The sequence below is a fragment of the Macrobrachium rosenbergii genome, chromosome 1, assembly GCF_040412425.1.
Source record: "Macrobrachium rosenbergii isolate ZJJX-2024 chromosome 1, ASM4041242v1, whole genome shotgun sequence".
Classification (NCBI taxonomy): Eukaryota; Metazoa; Arthropoda; class Malacostraca; order Decapoda; family Palaemonidae; genus Macrobrachium; species Macrobrachium rosenbergii.
In genome coordinates, this window is record NC_089741.1 from 8016173 (window position 1) to 8034625 (window position 18453).

At 42.7% G+C, this 18453-nt stretch overlaps 1 protein-coding gene across 1 annotated transcript in view; it reads right to left on the reverse strand.

Annotated features, from left to right (window-relative positions):
* LOC136853850 (protein MIS12 homolog) overlaps nucleotides 1-18453 on the reverse strand; it is a 337410-nt gene that overhangs the window by 44453 nt on the left and 274504 nt on the right. The window contains exon 4 of the mRNA XM_067130154.1: nucleotides 756-896. Coding sequence (XP_066986255.1) covers nucleotides 756-896 — 141 coding nt within the window. The remainder of the gene's footprint in view (nucleotides 1-755; nucleotides 897-18453) is intronic.

The window sequence follows — 18453 nt, forward strand, 5'->3', positions numbered from 1 at the left end:
TATGTCACCCTTCTAAAAATATCTGTACATTGAGGTGAAAAAATCGATAATGATATAGAAACTGAATAAGTTGGAACAAAAAAAAAAAAAAAAAGCAAAAGGAAGTAATGAAAATGGGGGTAAATTAAAATAAAATTACCATAATAAAAGAAGGGAAAGACTGATAGATAGGACAGGCCAATTCAAAAGAATGGATGACAGCCAAATTTGCTATGCAAATAGTTTACAAGGAAATATGATATGACAAGAGAAACAAACTTGAAATGCCTCATTTGCCCTACTGTGAAGCATGATCTATTATCAGTACAAAATAAAAAACTGGGGAGAAAATACATGGATCAAAGTCGGGAAAGAGAATATTTGAGACGTCAGTAGTAATGGTGAGTAGAAGCGTAAGTGCTTGATGCAACCAACCATTCTTTCATTCAGAAGCAGAAACTTGATGGAACCTTTTCATTCATTCACATTGTAATTGTTTGTACTGAGCATGAACACCTAATAATACATTTTTTTTAATATAAATAGCACATGCAGCACATTATTACTACAAATATTACTCTATATGTCAAAGTTCAATATTAATGGTGACTACAGAAAGAAAAAATTACTCGACACAGTATGTTAAAAAAAGGCTTCTCGAAGGGTTGACAATAAAGTACTGGTTAAAGATTTCAATTATCAAGCACATTTAAAGTTCAACATAACAGAAAAATATGAGGGATATGCACTGCATATACAAAAGTAACTTTTCTTACATTCTTTAATTGTGTATGTAGATTATCAATCTCAGTCTGTAAAAGAGCAACATCTGCAACAGAAACTTGTGTTACTTGCTCAACATCACCTGGGAGAAGAATGTGAGGAGGTATTTTCAAGAGAGTATCAATAGCAAGACCCTGCAACAATAAATAAAATTACAATATAGTTCATGCCTAAATTACAAACTACTGTACTTGGTGTATGTCCATCCACAATTATGACAGATAAAACTTCTGACTGACCAATTTAAGTATAAAGGACAAAATTAAAATTTACAAAATAAAATAAAATATAATGGTAAAACTAAAAACACTATATACAAATGAACCTAAGAATGTATACATTTTAAACAAGAATTTTGCAAGTGTTATGCAGAGCTGTACTGCATACATAAAGAATAATAGTTTACACATTACATGATATTCTCTGCTATTCAAGAGCAAATCCTAACCATGGGTCAGAAATTGCAAAAAAAAAAAAAAAAAAAAATGCACATAAAATAAAATTATTTATTTTAATACTTGCCAAACATTCATCTAGCTGTAAAAGTTAAGTATATCTTAGTTTTACCAGACCACTGAGGTGATTAACAGCTCTCCTAGGGCTGGCCCGAAGGATTAGACTTATTTTACGTGGCTAAGAACCAATTGGTTACTTAGCAACGGGACTTACAGCTTATTGTGGAATCCGAACCACATTATAGCGAGAAATGAATTTCTATCACCAGAAATAAATTCCTCTAATTCTTCATCAGCCGGCCGGGGGAATTGAACTCCGGCCCATCGAGTGAGTCTGAAGCTCAACCGACTCAGCCAACGAAGGGCTAGGCCATCTAGCTGTAACTTTACCTTGGTTATTCAGGTAAAGTTACATCTAGCTGTAACTTTACCTTGGTTATTCAGGTAAAGTTACATCTAGCTGTAACTTTACCTTGGTTATTCAGGTAAAGTTACATCTAGCTGTAACTTTACCTGAATGACCAAGAGAGAACTCCATTTCTACGCTCTCATTTACAGGTAGTTCAAGTGCGTTTCCAACTTTCCAGTCATTCTTTGCTTTGTCAACTAGAATGTGAGGAGGTCCGGTTGGCTTCATGCACATCCGATTAGTAGTGAAATAAATAATTCTATTACGAAAATTCTTATCACTATATTTAAATACAAATCATTATTATTCATCTAGCTGAATAGAATGGCACCTCAATTTAATGGACATCAATTCAGCAGATTGCACTACTAAACGGACTTATCCAAGTCCAATAAAAATAACAAAATTGTTTTGTACCTAGAAGACAATCACAGCAAGTAAACAGGGTCACTGGGCAGTGGACTGAGCATGCCCAAGCAAGTGACCTTTCATCCTTGGTGGATAACCCACTAAGTATGCTGGAGGCATTAAATGGTGAACAAACAAATACACATGCAAAATCTGGCTTTCAAGTTTGTGCCTGTGAGGGTCGACAGTGAACAAACACATGCACACACACAATCAATGCTTTCCTCTTTGTTAGGAAACAATACATAGTTACTGTGGACCCACCCTTCTCTCAATCTCATTCATTATTTTTATTGAAATGACTTAATACAGTGCAGCACTGTACTGCACTTAATACCTTACAGTAATGCACTGTTGCATGTTTTGCAGTATGTTTGCATGTACAGGGTATACCACACGTATGCATGTGTTGTGACAAACTACACACGATGTGTTTGCTTGCCTTTCATGCTCGCTCTCTCTCTCTTTTTGTGAAGAATTTGGGGTAATCTTCAAAAAGAAACAATGTTTATGCACTTATTTATATGAAATCAGTTTTGTATATAGTACTACAGTCATACACAGATTATGCGAGTTTAGGTTCCAGAACCCCTCGCACAAGGCGAATTTTTGTGTTATTTTGGGAAGGCCTGTAAAAATGCTAATAAATGCTTATTTCTAGAGTTTAAAAACTAATTATGACCCGTAACTTGTACATTAAATATTTCGAAACATAAATTTTGTCATCTGTTAAACCCCTCATGATCAGGCTTAGATACGTAGATGATATTTTTACTTTCTGGGGCAATAGCTGGGGAGACTTTAATGAATTTTTTAATAGACTAAATTTGCTAGTTCCAACCATAAAATTCAAAACAGAATGGGAAAAGGACGGAAAATTGCTGTTCCTAGATGTACTGATCATAAGAGAACAAAACAGACATGCTTCCACAGTATATAGGAAACCCACTTTCGCTGTTTCCTACACTCATTTCTTAAGCTACAAGAATGTCTCTGTATGTAAAGATCATGGTAGGGTGCAACTTATTCCTCAGGGGCTTAGAATATGTTCAAATGAGTACAGTTATACCCTTCACTTATGCGAGGTTAGGTTCTGAAGCACCTCGCGTAAGGTGAACTTTCGTGTAAGTTTGGCATGGTCTTTAAAAATGCTAATAAATGTTTATTTCTAGAGTTTAAGTACTAAATATGATCCTAATCATGCTCCCAAAGTATTAAGCTAACTTTTAAATGAACTAAAGTTAGTGTAATTTTATTTAAAATTTAGCTTATTACCCCTAAAAGAGAAATAAATGGTTGACATAAAAACTGAGTACTACACAGTTTCATAATAGCGCATTTACAATAGATGTGTACGTATACTAATGTTACCCCTAATTCATGGGATTCCATTTTCTTTTTCACTTAGAGTAAAAGCTGTTTTCTTTGCATCACTAGGTAAAATTCATGCTTCACAGTCATAACAAAGGTACAATTCAATAAAATAACAAAAACATGTACATAATGTTCGTAGATGGTAGTACATCACAGGTAAAATTCAATCAATTTAAAATTATATACTGTACAGGTAATGACGTACAGAGAAATAACATGTTGTAAAAAATGTTTGAGCGCTAATTACGGAGAGAGAGAGAGAGAGAGAGAGAGAGAGAGAGAGAGAGAGAGAGAGAGAGAGAGAGTTACTGTAATACAGTAACTGTACTGCTTTTGTATCGTATCTATGCGCAAATATATAAATACAAATTTTCCATTCTGATTTTACACCTACAAACACAAAAACTTATGAAATAGTACTTAAAAACTAAACACACTTTCTGCAGGGGTATCATCTTTGAAAAGTCCAGTAACTAAGGGTATCATATCTTTTAAAAGTACAGTGACCCCTCGTTTATAGCGGAGATAGGTTCCAAGACCAGTTTTGATAACTGAAATTCATAAAAGTACGAACAGCATATTTATTTATTTAATGAAGTAGCGACCTTGTATTTATTTCATTATTTACTATATACATATATATTTAAAGGCTTTATAAACCCTCCCCACACTCTTATAAACCTTTCCCACACTGTTATAAACACTTCCTATGCACTTAAACACTGTATTACTATTTTGATCTCCTATCACCGTAATATGCATAAAAAAAAATCGTCCCATATTTGTAATATTTATGTTCTGAGAATCAGCTGACTGAAGCTGCTCACTACTACCGAAAGAATTAGGAAAATAATTTTTTAGTCGTTAAAAGAAGCAAATTTATCAATGAAATTATTTTTAATTTTGTACATAAAAGTTTATGATACAGTAATTCATATTTCATTGAGAGAGAGAGAGAGAGAGAGAGAGAGAGAGAGAGAGAGAGAGAGAGAGAGAGAGAGAGAGAGAGAGAGAGAGAGAGAGAGAGAGAGAGAGAGAACTGGTGTGTACAGCACAGTAGCTGGGGATGACTAAGTCTTGACTTGACAAGCTGGGGATGAGAGAGTATACAGTATCCTTGAGTTGCTTACGTGAAATTCGGATTTTAATTATTTTTACAGTGATTAAAGATGAAACATCAACAGTGATAAGATATTCTCGTGTACCAATCACGTGCCTTGTCCGAGTGCCTGTGGGTATATCTGAAATTCCAGTCCTTGCGCGCCAGTCTCGCAAGCCGTTCTTCTCGCGTAACATGATGAAACATCGCTGTTTTCAGCAATATGGCTGCCGATATGGCGGTACTTTTTAATTTTAATTTTTCGATGAATATTTCTGAAAAATCCGCGATGCAGTGAAGCCGGCAAAGTTGAAGCGCGATGTGGCGAGGGATCACTGTACACCAACTGAACGTGCTGTAATTACATGCACATACAGATTGCACCAGCACTTTTCTCCGAGGTTAACGAAGTAATTTTCAAAGAATGACACTTATACATCTCTTAGTTACATCTCTGATGTTACATTAATGAATTCATTTTATCAAACAAGCGCGACTGAACAACCTCATCTCAAGGTCATGTAAAGTCCTTGTGACAAAGACTTTGCGAATGGACATAATACTTGTATGATATTTATGTACAAAAATATAAATATAAATTTTCCATATCAATTTTACAGTTAAAAGTATGAAAACTTATAAATGTACTTCAAACATTAAACAAGCATTTTCTGCAGGGGTATCATCTTTGAAAAAAGCAGTAACTTTGCAAATGGGTATCACATCTTGTAAAAGTACACTAACTGAAAGTGCTGAAATTACTTTTGCATCATATTTATGCATGTACAAAAATAAAAATAATACATTTTTCAAACAGATTTTACACATAAAAGCATGAAATGCATTTTTCATACAGATTTTACACATAAAAGCATGAAATGCATTTTTCATACAGATCTTACACATAAAAGCATGAAATGCATTTTTCATACAGATCTTACACACAAAAGCATGAAATGTATTTTTCATACAGATTTTACACATAAAAGCATGAAAACTTATAAATTACTTCAAAAATTAAACATAACCACTTCTGCATGGTTTCTCGAGAATTTCGTGTGTCTGTGAAAAAATCGCGCATGCCAATTAGTTAGGTTCCAGTGAAAAGTTTGTGTGTGTGTGTGAATTCACGCAACTCGAATCATGTAAGATCGAAGTATTACTGTACCTAGATAAAGAATTCAACATGATCCGCCAACACCTAGCGCAACTGCTCTATCCACCACGTTATCGAGAGGGCTATTAACGAAGCGAATAAAATATACTACAAAGGTCCCACTCACAAAAGACAAATAGATTTTAACAAAATAAAGCTTCTGAATGATGAAAACACCCAAAAAGCCACTGAACAACTCAGGTCTAACAATCCTTTTATTTTCCATTATCCCAAATCCATCAGGAGCTCACTTATTTAACCTGAAAAGGGGAAGAAGCCAGAGTTTACAAGATTCCGTGCAGCAACTGTAATGAGATTTACGTGGGGGAGACAGGTAGATCCCTCTCACAAAGATTAATAGAGCACAAAAGATCAGTACAGTGTGCTTCGGAGAGTTTGGGGATTTTCCTTCATACCAGAGATAAAGGCCATTCCATAAATTGGAGCCTGGCGGAGCTGGTTTTCAAAAGCAGCTGTCCGTACAAATGAAAGATGCTGGAATCTGCTATCATCAATGAAACCAACAATATGAACTTGTCAGGAGGACATTGGAAATCAGATGACATCGATGGGTTAATCCTCAAACCACTTCTGAAGAAGGTATTCCAGGAAAAACGACCACCAGACGCATCGCCAAACGGGAGTTCATGAGGCCAAAAACCACTGGGGAATTGTTTATTTTCTCTCCTTCTTGGGAAATGGTAACCTGCATACCATTGGAGACTCAATGCCACACCTACATATGTTTTGTATATATACCCTTGTAACATTTCATCTGTCCATATTTTACCTGTGAACAGGGGCACAGAGGGAAGTGCTTGAAATATATGGTTGCAATGTTCAAATAGTGTTTCATGGGCCTTTTTATCTTCATATATATATATATATATATATATATATATATATATATATATATATATATATATATATATATATATATATATATATATATATATATATATATTGTCATAAACTGGACCTCGGCTTGGTGAGAAATTGAAACAAAATTATAATTGATGCTGCCACAAAACCAAGAAAGTCCAGTTTATGAGCAAAGGGAGAAGTTATTTGAAAACTTACCTTAGAATTTCCTGGATTTACAATTGAATGGGGAAGATCGCCATACGGGAATTTAGAATTCTTTTACAAATTTACAGGGATTTATTTACAGAAACTTAGCAAATCAACAATGAGGCATGACACAACATAATCACTAAGGGGCAGATTCAGAATAGGACACAGGGAACAATAATGCAATGATTTGGCAACAAGCAAGTGGATTAAAATGGGGCCAATCTGCAATACAATCAGTTTAATGATAACATTCACTCTTGCCCTGATTACATGAAATGGTCTCAGGTAATGCAAATGATGGAACTCCAGGATGGGAGAATAATTCATATGAACATTTGGGCCACAACGGAATTCGTTACTGACTGCGACCAGGAATTATCAGGATTTTGGTGGCAGACGAGATACTGAAGCATGGATAGCGATCGTTCCGCGTGTGCATCCCTGAAAGAGACATTCTCAGTTAGGAATGACGGTGTACACTGAAGGAGATGGAATTCCCCTATGCAATATCACCCAATACACATTCTTAAATACAAAACATAATGTAGCCTAGAAAGTGATTTTAATGAAATGACGTAGATACAATCTGAGAATCGGAGCAGCGTAGGCTTTAACAATGAACACGTGATTGCACTCACACAAAGATAAAATTAACACTGATATGGCTTAACCTAAATAGCCCTTAAATTGCACTGGTGGAGGGATAATTGATGGTTATCACGGGGTCTTTACTTGAATTCAAAGTACGTCTTTGTTGTTCCTTCAGACTGCCCGCAAGCTATGGAAGGATCACTGTTTACGAAAACCACAGCGACTCGATCCGACACAGGAAGGCAGAGAGAACCCAGCAGTCCTACAGAGCACACGCACTCGTCCATGCTCCTTTTAACTCTGTCCTTTGTCTTTTTACTAAGTGAAACCGATGTTACGCATTGTTCCAGACCCTGGCCGTCCGTTGCAGTGCTCAAACAGCCTATGTGAAGGTAAGTCTGAGAAGAACCAGTACTCGCCGTGCCTTAGCTATTTCTCCTGCTGTATTTCTTTCTTTTAATTCCTCCCTTCTCAGCCACTGGCTAAGATCCTGGTGGAATCATATTTCCTGTATAAAGTCGCGGACCTCATCTGGGGATGCGCTTTCCCAACGCCACTTTGCAGCCACGCTACCTCCTCCATGGAGGCCCAGACTGTAGGAGCAACCCAAGAAGAAAAACCACCTTCCGCCCACCGAAGTGGCCAGTGGAAGGGGCACACACCAAACCGTTCTCAGCCTAGTCCTCTCTCTCCACGAAGGGATGGCCAGCAACAAGGTCCTCCCTCACTCCGAAGAGACATTCAGGAGGAGCAGTACCGCTGTAGGACTTGCAAGAGGACAGGGCACTCCACTAATTGGGAGGGCTGCCCAAATAAGCAACGCCCAGCAAACATCCTGACCACAACTCTCCAAGAGGCTCTGACCTCCAGCTGGGGCTGGAATCTCTGTCTTAGCCGAACTCAAGCCATCCGCGAGGTATTGCACCTCCGGACCCCTTGTCAGGCGTGCCTGACCCTCAATCACTGCCAGTGCCACGCTCTGTCCGTCTCGAACGTTGAGCCATCACTTGATGAGGACTCTGTACCAGATCCGGGATCTCTCATGGCACTAATTATAGCAACCGGTGAGTCTCTGGCACCCGACACCTCTTCCTCACCAAATCTGTCCCCAGAGGATGAACCGATGGTGGACCAATCTGCTACACCTTCTCTGGAAGACCAGGAATTGGCCTCCCCGGACACAGAGGTCAAGATCGCTCTTGCCGCGGTTGTCGCAGCAGCCAGAGTCGGGAGCCCTCCTGTAGCCCCTAAGGTTACCCCTGACCTCGCGCCCGCTAGCCCTTCTGGCCTTTCCCCAGAGTCGGTGCCTTCATTACCTCCTAGGACTGATATAGATAGGCCTTGGAGGAACCCAAAGAAGAAGAAGGGGCAGAAGAGAGCCAAGTAGCTGTAGAGCCATGAGCTCATCCTGGCACTAGTGCCCTCACGGCACAGTGCCTTCCATCTTAGAGTGATCCTGGTTCCTTGCCCAAGAGGAGGTAGCTAGCATGATCTCTATCATGCTATAGCCTAGACCAGATTGAGTACATCATAGCAATAACCTTGTCACTTACACCCTTCCATTGAGCCACAGTAACCACGTAAGTAAATTGTAATTGAAAACCAGCCATTCTAAACTACTGTGAAGAGAGCCACTGAGCTCATGACATGCAAGGCCTAAGATCTCCGTGAGGTGAGAATTTATCGTATGAGGAAAACCTCAGGTACTGAACAGTAACTACAAGTTGTAGTACAAAACATTGTAACTTACCTAGTTCATTGTCCTTTATGTTGGTGCTACGGCCGTGTTCTAATAGGCTAGGTTATAGGAGATACCATAGAATGTACCATTTGGCTAGGTCTAAACACCACAATCATATGAGGTAGCAAGTAAGCACCTTTAAGTACAGTTAAGAGTCTGTAGAAGTAAGTGATTAAAGCTCATATCCTTTCTAGAGTTAGGTAGATCTGTAGCTAGTTAGACTGCATGGGACAAATCTGCTCAGGGGAAAAGAGTTAGGTAATTGAGGCAAACAGCTTGCTTAGTACAGCCCTTCATGCCCAAAAGGGAGTGAGGGCCTTCTTAAGGGGGGGGGGAGCTTTTATAAATATTCTGCTGTTCAACCTCTCTGCAGTATTTGAGTAGAAATATAATAAAAAAAAACCAAAAGAAAGACAAAGCCAGGGAAGAGCTTCTCAATGGAAAGTAGAGAGGGATGCGGGCTAGTTGCTATTGTGCTCAAAATCAACCATCCTTAGTAGCTGATAGGTTAGTATCAGAGACCTATCCAACAGGGAGAGTCTCACCAGGCCCTGTGAGGGAGTCCTGTAGCCTCATTTTCCTCTGTATTATGTATCAGCGAGTCCTTGTTCCTTCAGACTGCCTGCAAGCTATGGAAGGATCACTGTTTACAAAAATCACAGCGACCCGATCCGACACAGGAAGGCAGAGGGAATCCAGCAGTCCTACAGAGCACATGCACTCATCCGTGCTCCTGCTAACTCTGTCCTTTGTCTTTTTACTAAGTGAAACCGACGTTATGCGTTGTTCCAGACCCTGGGCATCCGTTGCAGTGTGCAAGCAGCCTATGAGAAGGTAAGTCTGAGAAGAACCAATACTCGCCGTGCCTTAACTATTTCTCCCACTGTATTTCCTTTCTTTTAATTCCTCCCTTCTCAGCCACTGGCTAAGATCCTGGTAGAACCATATTTTCTGTATGAAGTCCAGTATATGAGTTATAAAGGGATTTTGACAGAGGAAAAATCTATTTCTGGAGGAAGACCTGTCACCCGGTGAAATATCCTTTAGCACATATTTCTAGGTATAAAAATTGGTAAATATACCAGAGAAAAGCTAAACACAATGCCAGGGTTACGACCCCCGGATCGAACGCCATTATATGGTGTCGTTATACACAAAGGGTGAGTGGTGCACTGCCACAGGTCTCTGCCCTATAGAACTCTCAATCTCAAAGCCCCAAAAGTGAGGGCCGTTACATACCTCACTCTCTTTACCCAGCCAACCACCACCTCAGCCGCCATCTTGTAAACATCCCAAGTTAGCACCCCCCAAGCTTGGTATGCCACTCAGGGGGGGAAAGGAAATACAGGGATGGGTCACCGGGTGACACAGGTCTTCCCCCAGAAATAGATTTTTCCTTTGTCAAAATCCCTTTTCTGGGCTCGACCTGTGTCACCCGGTGAAATTATAACAGAGAATCAGCCATACAAAAGCTTGGTGGAGCCCTCTAAGAATTATCTTAATGGAGCTAAATAAAACTATAAGAAAATTACTGTGTTTTAATAACCCAAAGCATTAATAATAATAAAGCATGATTAACAATATAGGGCACACAGACAAAATAATTACACCAAGACACTTAAGGCTAACAAAAAAGGGGGGTACAACAAAATATGCAAAACTGTCAGGAGTCAGGCTGTGAAGCACGCCTGACTTAAAGGAAGAAGGCATGGCGAATAAACGAGGCAGGCAGGCGAGAGAGGAATAAAGGACAGGATAAACTAAGGTTACATAAGCTAGTCTAGGGCAGGAGGAACAACAGTTCCCGCAGCCACTGCGGAGTATTTAAGAGCCTCTAGAGATTTAAGATAGTGGCGTTTGAACACTGTTGGTGATTTCCAGCCCGTATACTTTTTAAGGTCATCAAATTTCATATTATGGAAATAATTAGTGGAGGTGGCCACTGCTCGAATATCATGTACCCTAGGTACTGAATCCGGGGTTTGCTTGCTTTATGAAATACAGTATTTGTTGCCTGATGGCCTTTAAAGAAATGGTTCCTCCATTTTCCCTAACAAAAAGAGGGCCAGACATTATATTAGAAGTTCTATTTAAGTAAGCTTTTAAAGTGTTAACTGGGCACAAGGACAGATTCTGTGAAAGGGGGATAACCTTCCAAGGGACCATCTATTTTGTGGATCTTCATTCTTAGCTAGGAACTTGAAATCCGGAGACAACAGAACTTCTCCTGATGGGAGGAAATCAACATGGTTCAGTTCTCTAGAGAGAGCATACAGTTCAGAAATTCTGGCACCTGAGGCTAGGCTAATTAGAAATAACATTTTTCTTAACAGACTCGAGTATGAACACAGTTCATTATCAGTGTCTGATGCTAATTTAAGTATGTCATTTAAGAACCAGGAAACCGTGTGGGGACGGGTTGCTGGTCTAAGACGAGCGCATGCTTTAGGACTTGACGAAAAATATGAGTCTGTAAGGTTAATATTGAAGCCATGTAAAAATATTTTTCTTAAAGCAGATTTTGCTGTAGTAATAGTACTAGAGGCCAGTCCTTTCTCAAATAATGACCTGAAAAAGGAAATTGCAAGGTTCGTGGTCATTTCCTGAGCTTCAGATTCCCTCAGAAATAATGCTAACTTTTTAACTGCTGAGTCATATTGTCTGAGGGTAGATTCCCTCTTGTCTGATTCTATGAACAGTGTATTAATAGGATCAATGTTAGCGTCTTTCTGAGCTGCAAACTTCATGAAGTCCATAAAGCTAGGGCATTCAGAATTCTTGAGGAAGCTGACACAGTCCGAGTCTGTACTATTTGTGTCAACCTTGGACTGGGGATTTGTATGCGCCGGAGTTTCAACTCTAGAAGAAGAGGAAACCAGTTGCTCTTTGGCCAGTTGGGTGCCACAAGTGCTACTTGACCTTTGAATGATCTGAGTTTGTGTAAAACTTTCATCCACAGGTTTATTGGTGGAAACAGATAGATCCTTTGCCACCTGTTCCAGTCTATTGACATAGCATCCGTGGAGTGAGCTAGAGGGTCTAGATTGGGAGCAACGTAACACGGAAGTTTGTGGTTGCTTCTTGTGGCAAACAGGTCCACCTGGAGACCTGGTACCTGAAGACAAATCCACTCGAATGATGCTTTGTCCAATGACCATTCCGACTCTAGCGGAGTTGTCCTGGACAGTGAATCTGCAATGACATTCCGGACACCTGCCAGATGAGTAGCTGACAGGTGCCAACGATGTTTCCTTGCCAGAGAGAAAATTGCAATCACTACCTGATTGATCTGGCTCGACTTGGAACCCCCTCTGTTTATGCAATGTACAACTACTGCACTGTCCAGTACCAGTCTGATATGAATCTGCCTGGTTGGACGCAGTTTCTTTAGCGTTAGAAATACTGCCATTGCTTCTAGAATGTTGATATGGAACTGGCGGAACATGGTTGACCATGTTCCCTGAACTTTCTTGTGTTGGGAATATCCTCCCCACCCGCTCAAGGAAGCATCCGTATGGATCACTAATGATGGAGGGGGAAAATGGAGAGGCACTGACCTTGACAAACTCTTGACTGTTGACCATGGTCGAAGCCTCTTCCTCAACTCCGTCGGGATTAGAGACATCTTGTCTCTGTATCTAAAGTTGGCTCGTCTCCGCCATACTCTGTTTATATCCTTTAGTTTGGCTTTCAGCAGCAAATCTGTTACTGACGCGAACTGAAGAGAACCCAGGACTCTTTCCTGGGTACGACGGGAGGCTTTTTTGTTTTTGAGGAACTGCCTGGTAGCTTTGGCTATTTCCCTCCTTTTGGCTGGCGGAAGTGACAGTTTGTGAGTGTCCACATCCCATTGGATTCCTAACCACTGAAACCGAGCCTCCGGAACTAGGCGGGATTTCTTCCTGTTTATTTGAAAACCTAAGTATTCCAGGAAGTTGATCACTATGGTCGTTGCTTTCCGACATTCCTTGGCGTTGGGTGCCCAAATTATCCAATCGTCCAGGTATGCGGCTAACATAATCCCTTGGGCCCGTAGTTGTTGGACTACTGTTTCTGCCAGTTTGGTGAAAATTCTGGGCGCTATGTTGAGCCCGAATGGCATGACTCTGAATGAGTATGCTTGTTTCCCTAGTTTGAATCCTAAGTAAGGAGAGAAGTTTCTCGCAATCGGGACGTGATAATAAGCATCTGAAATATCTATAGAGGTGGTGATGGCCCCATGGGGAAGTAGGGTCCGCACCTGCGAGATTGTAAGCATCAAAACTTGTCGCATTGAATGTATGAATTGAGACAGAGACAAGTCTAGAATTACTCTTTGTTGGATAGAGTCTTTCTTGGAACACTGAATAGCCTGCCTTGAAATTTCAGGTGTCTCACTCTCTTTATTGCCCTCTTTTGGAGAAGGTCTTCTACAAATTCCAGAAGGGCTTTGGATGGAGGCTGATGGAACCTGACTGGGGAGGAGGCCCTCTGCACCAGCTCCATCCCAGACCCTTTGAAACTATGCTGTGGGCCCACAGACTGAAGGTCCAACGGTCCCGGAAAAGATGTAACCTCCCGCCCACCTGAGGAAACTCATTGAGCGGGAGAGGGCTTACTTTCTCTACCTCCTCGGCTTCCTCTTCCCCGTGAAAGGGAACGTGATGCAGGCCTACCTCTGAAGGTGGCTCTGGCTCTGCTTCCCCTCGCATGCCTGTTAAAGCCCCGAAACGCCCCCTGGCTTTCAAACGAAGTGTTGAAAACCGGGACGCCACGAAGGTTGGCGAAGCAAGGGTCTGCTGAGCCGGCTGCATCAGAACAAACTGTTGCTGAGGCTGGGCTTTGAGGGTTGAGGGCTGTCCGATCTGAGAGACCGGTACAGCCTGAAGCATAATTTGGGTCTGAGGTTTCCTGTACCTCCTGAACCTTTTCCTATCCCTGGCTTGAGGTCCGACGGACTCGGTGGCCTTCCTTTTAAAGGGGAGGCCCCAGCGGGAGCGAAGGCTCTGATTCGCTCTGGTTGCCTCCGCCAGAACGTTGTTGCCCTCATCCTCCGGGAATATATTAGGACCCCAGATAGAACTCTTCATGAGTCTATTGGGCTCGTGTCTAATAGTGGCGTCCGCAAAGATGTGTTTCCTGCAGTTTAGTCTTGCCACTACAAAATCATACAGGTCCGCCTGGAATGCCGCTAACAGAGATTTGGTCAGGACCTGGAATAGAAGTTCTTCAGCGTAAGTTACCGCCGTCACCTCCGTAATAGTAATGGAATGCAGGGAGCGGCTCAACCTGCATCTGGCCTCGAACTCCGCCTTCAGAAGGGCCTCCGGCAGCTTGGGAAGCTGTTCACTGAAGAGAGTGGAGGCGCACTCGGAGTCGAGTTTGCCCACCGTGAACGTGGCCAGAGCTCCCGCCCAAAATTCCGAATCTCCGGGGAAGACGAGAGGGGTGGGATCTGTCTCCCGGAGTTGAGGCAGCGGCTTACCCTCGATTCCTGCCTGACTAGTCAGTACTGCGATCTTAGTCGTGCAGGGGGTAGGGACGGAGTCACCTACCAAGAACATCGTGAAAGTCCCCTTAAAGGGGGTAAGCTTAGTATTTTCGCACTCCCACTCAGTGAGAGCGCACATCAAGGTGGATTGGGCTTGGTCCCTGGGGAAGATAACTGTCTCCTATGGGACCTTGTCTGATCTGATCCAGGCTTACTCTGTAAGCCTGGCATAACATGGGTAGGGAGGCACCAGGTCGGGTGGAAAGAACTCCAGTTCCTCCAACCGACGAGTTCCCAAGCCCTCGATGGTCAGGGTATCATTGTGGAGAGGAGCATGCAGAGCCAGCTGCCACGGGTTTCCCTTATCAAAGGGGGGCAGTCTGGAGGCATCCGGAACAACGTAGGATTGTCCTGCTACTCCGGAGCGCATAAACCCGGAGAGCAAGCTTTCCTGGGTCTGCATCCTCTCTGCCAATGACTTGACAGACTCACCAGAGGAATGTAAGGTCGAAGTGAGCTGGGAGGAAAGGTCTTGAATCCTGGCCTCAACCTTCTTATCTAACTTCTGCATCAGAAGTTCTGCAAAGGCCTCAGGGTCAAAGATAGGCTGTGGAGGATCAGCCTTAGATGTCCTGGATCTCAACCCCTTGGGCGGGGGAGTAGCCTTACTAAAGGACGCCACTGGGTTAAGAGCCAGTGACGACCTTGAGGGAGCTGACGGATTAGACCTTTGAGGTCTAGAGGACTTAGGTAAGTCCTTCTTTTTCAAGGATTTCACCTTGGGGACAACAGACCTCGTTCTGTCCTCAAGGATTGCTGATTTGTGAAACCCTTGAAATGAAGAAGAGGAGGAAGAAGGAGAACCAAAAACGGGACTACTAACACTCTCCCCCCCTGCCTCACTTACCACCTTACCTTCTACCTGGTGGTCTGGATTGACGCTCATTGGTTCGAGGTGGATATTGATGGCCGCCACCTCTTCGCATAGGTTGTCTTCTTGGGAGGGTTGCGTCTCCTCCCGGATCTGTTCAATTATAGGGGCGGCTACTTCCGCCGGCACTGCAGCTGTGATCCGGGCTCCGGGGTAGAGGAGATTACATATCTCCTCTGACAGGATGTACGGCTTCCCCAACGCAACATTCCTCCCAAACCCGCCGACCCAGACCTTCAGGGTCGACAACGAAGAGTCGCGGATAATGTGTTCAGACTGAAAGAAAGAGGAAGATTTACTGAAAATATTCTCCAACTGCCGTATATGTCAATATAAGACTGTAAAGGCAAAAGGAGACTAAGGGTTAGCGGTCTCTAAAGCTTACCGACTCATCCACCACTAGCTCGTACAGAGCGTAGCAAATCTCACAGCCATCTGGGTGCCAGACGATCAAGTCCCCCACGCGAACTGAGCAGCCGGAGTGTGACCGGCATACCTCATGGCCACAGGATTGCTGAAGAACCGCTGTACACCCAGGCTCCTGACAACAAACCATCTGTAAGCGGAAAGACGATACATGAGTAATGTCCCGTTAAGGCCATCCGGAGTAGGTCCGGCGGTAATAGGGTACCTTAACTTAAATTATGGGTGATGGAACATGCTTATCGTCAGGCAAAACCCCGCCGGAATTAAATCCGGCAGGATAGAATTAATACACGATACATGAGTAACATAATAAGGCCCGCCGGAGTAGGTCCGGCGGTAAATGATGGTTTATCACATGATAAAACACTGCCGGAAAGAAATCCAGCAGCAGAAAAGATATAAGTTATGCTACGGAATGGCCAACTACCAAATATGTAAACATGAGTACTCTTAGGATACGCTGGTGTTTGGTACTCCGTCCTGATTTGCCACGGAAATCTCGTTATGTCACACATTATGGTAACGGCGGAAGAGGCGGAGAGGAGTCTTCGCATATGGCTCAACTCTCAACGCGCAGGGCGGGAACCGCCAACTAACCGAACACCATACCCACCGGAGTGGTAATGTGTACGATGATAACGAGAGAACTGACTAACCTGGCGGAGACTGAACATAGCGAAAGTCATGATAGCATCCCTGGGACTGTGTTGATGCTCCAGCTAACACTGTGGAAAGCGAACAAACGAAACACCAGCCGATAAGGGGAAAAGTTAGCAGAGTGGCTGAAACTCGGCAAGCGGTGACCAGACGGGTGGGTAACACCCTCTGGAGGCCGAAAGAAAAACTCCCCACGGGGTGCCGAACGCAAGCAATCGGCGTCCCTCACGTAGGGAGATATCTAGGTTACTCGCCAAAAGCTAACTGATCAGGTAAAACAGGGCTAGGCTACATACACGAAATGATCTGTGCAAACCTTGATCCTAGTCCACCCTCCAAACCCAAAGTTTTTGGGCTTGGACAGGAAGGCCGGAATAGGCGCAACAGGGGGGGGGGGGACCACGCTAGCCTGGCCACACCCTCCAAAACCAACAGTCTGGTCAGGTGGAAGGCAATGAATAGAGGAGACCCTTCACTATTCTAACCCACCCTCCACAAAAACCTCACAGCCTGGTCAGGTGGGCTAAAAAAGGGGGGGGGGGAAGGGCAACTGCCTCACAAGCCTAACCTCACCTTCCAAAAACATGACAGCATGGTCAGGTGGGCCGAAAGAGAACGAGGAACTCCCTCCACGACCTAACATCTCCCTCCAAAGCCTCAAAACGGCCTGGCCAGGAGAGCTAGGAAGCATAAGCATCGTGTAAAAGAGCCTAACCTGTCCAGCCTAACTCTCCGAAACCGATTACGGAACGGCCGAGTAGGCTAGGCTAGAAATACCTAATCGAATAAAACTACCTGACTCAAGTACTAAGATAAAAAGTTAACCACATGTGTGAAATATAAAAAACATATATGTACATAGAATTATATATATAAATATGTAAAAGACTCAGCTGTAGAGAAGGCCAAACAACCACCGATATGTGGAAAGCGGGGGATACCCAAGATGGCCGACCCTAACGCCGAAACACACAAAATTAATCCGAAAATAAGCATGTCATCCATCATCGTACACATCAGAAAGATCGTGAGCATAACAGTACCATCATGAAGAATGTACCAACTTGCTGGCAGAGGAAGGGGACCAGGGAAAAGGGAGAATTATGATCAGAAAAGGGGGAGGGGGAAAAAACCTCCGTCACTAGCCTAGATCAGTTATGATACGGGCTCCAAACCTCCTACCAGCGAAAAGGTAATTCATATATAAATAAAACTCCAATTGAAAGGAGTAAAGAAAAAACTAACAGTAACTTCCTGCTAAAACCATGCGAAGACTGAGGGTCCAGCATGGCCAAGGCAACACCCAGCCACGACATAGGCTGCGTGGCGTATTTTACTATGATAAACAATATATTAAAGGTCAAATAAGATGCCTCTGTAAGAAAAAATCAAAAGGAGATGGTACTCAACTTAGATGATGAGAATTCCGGAAGGGATGACATGATGAAAAGCCAAAATTCACGAAAATACAGCACCAAGAAAAAACACGGTGATGTCTGAAAGCGTGCTAATTTGGAATGTTTACAAGATGGCGGCTGAGGTGGTGGTTGGCTGGGTAAAGAGAGTGAGGTATGTAACGGCTCCTCACTTTTGGGGGTTTTGAGATTGGAGAGCTCTATTTATATAGGGCAGAGACCTGTGGCAGTGCACCACCCACCCTTTGTGTATAACGACACCATATAATGGCGTTCGATCCGGGGGTCGTAACCCTGGCATTGTGTTTAGCATTTCTCTGGTATATTTAGCAATTTTTATACCTAGAAATATGTGCTAAAGGATATTTCACTGGGTGATACAGTAATTAAAGATTAGGGAGATGACACTTATAAGTAAAAAATAATACTCAGGCAAGCCTTGGAACCTGATCATACCACTGTTTGGAAGAGGAATAGCCTTTAAT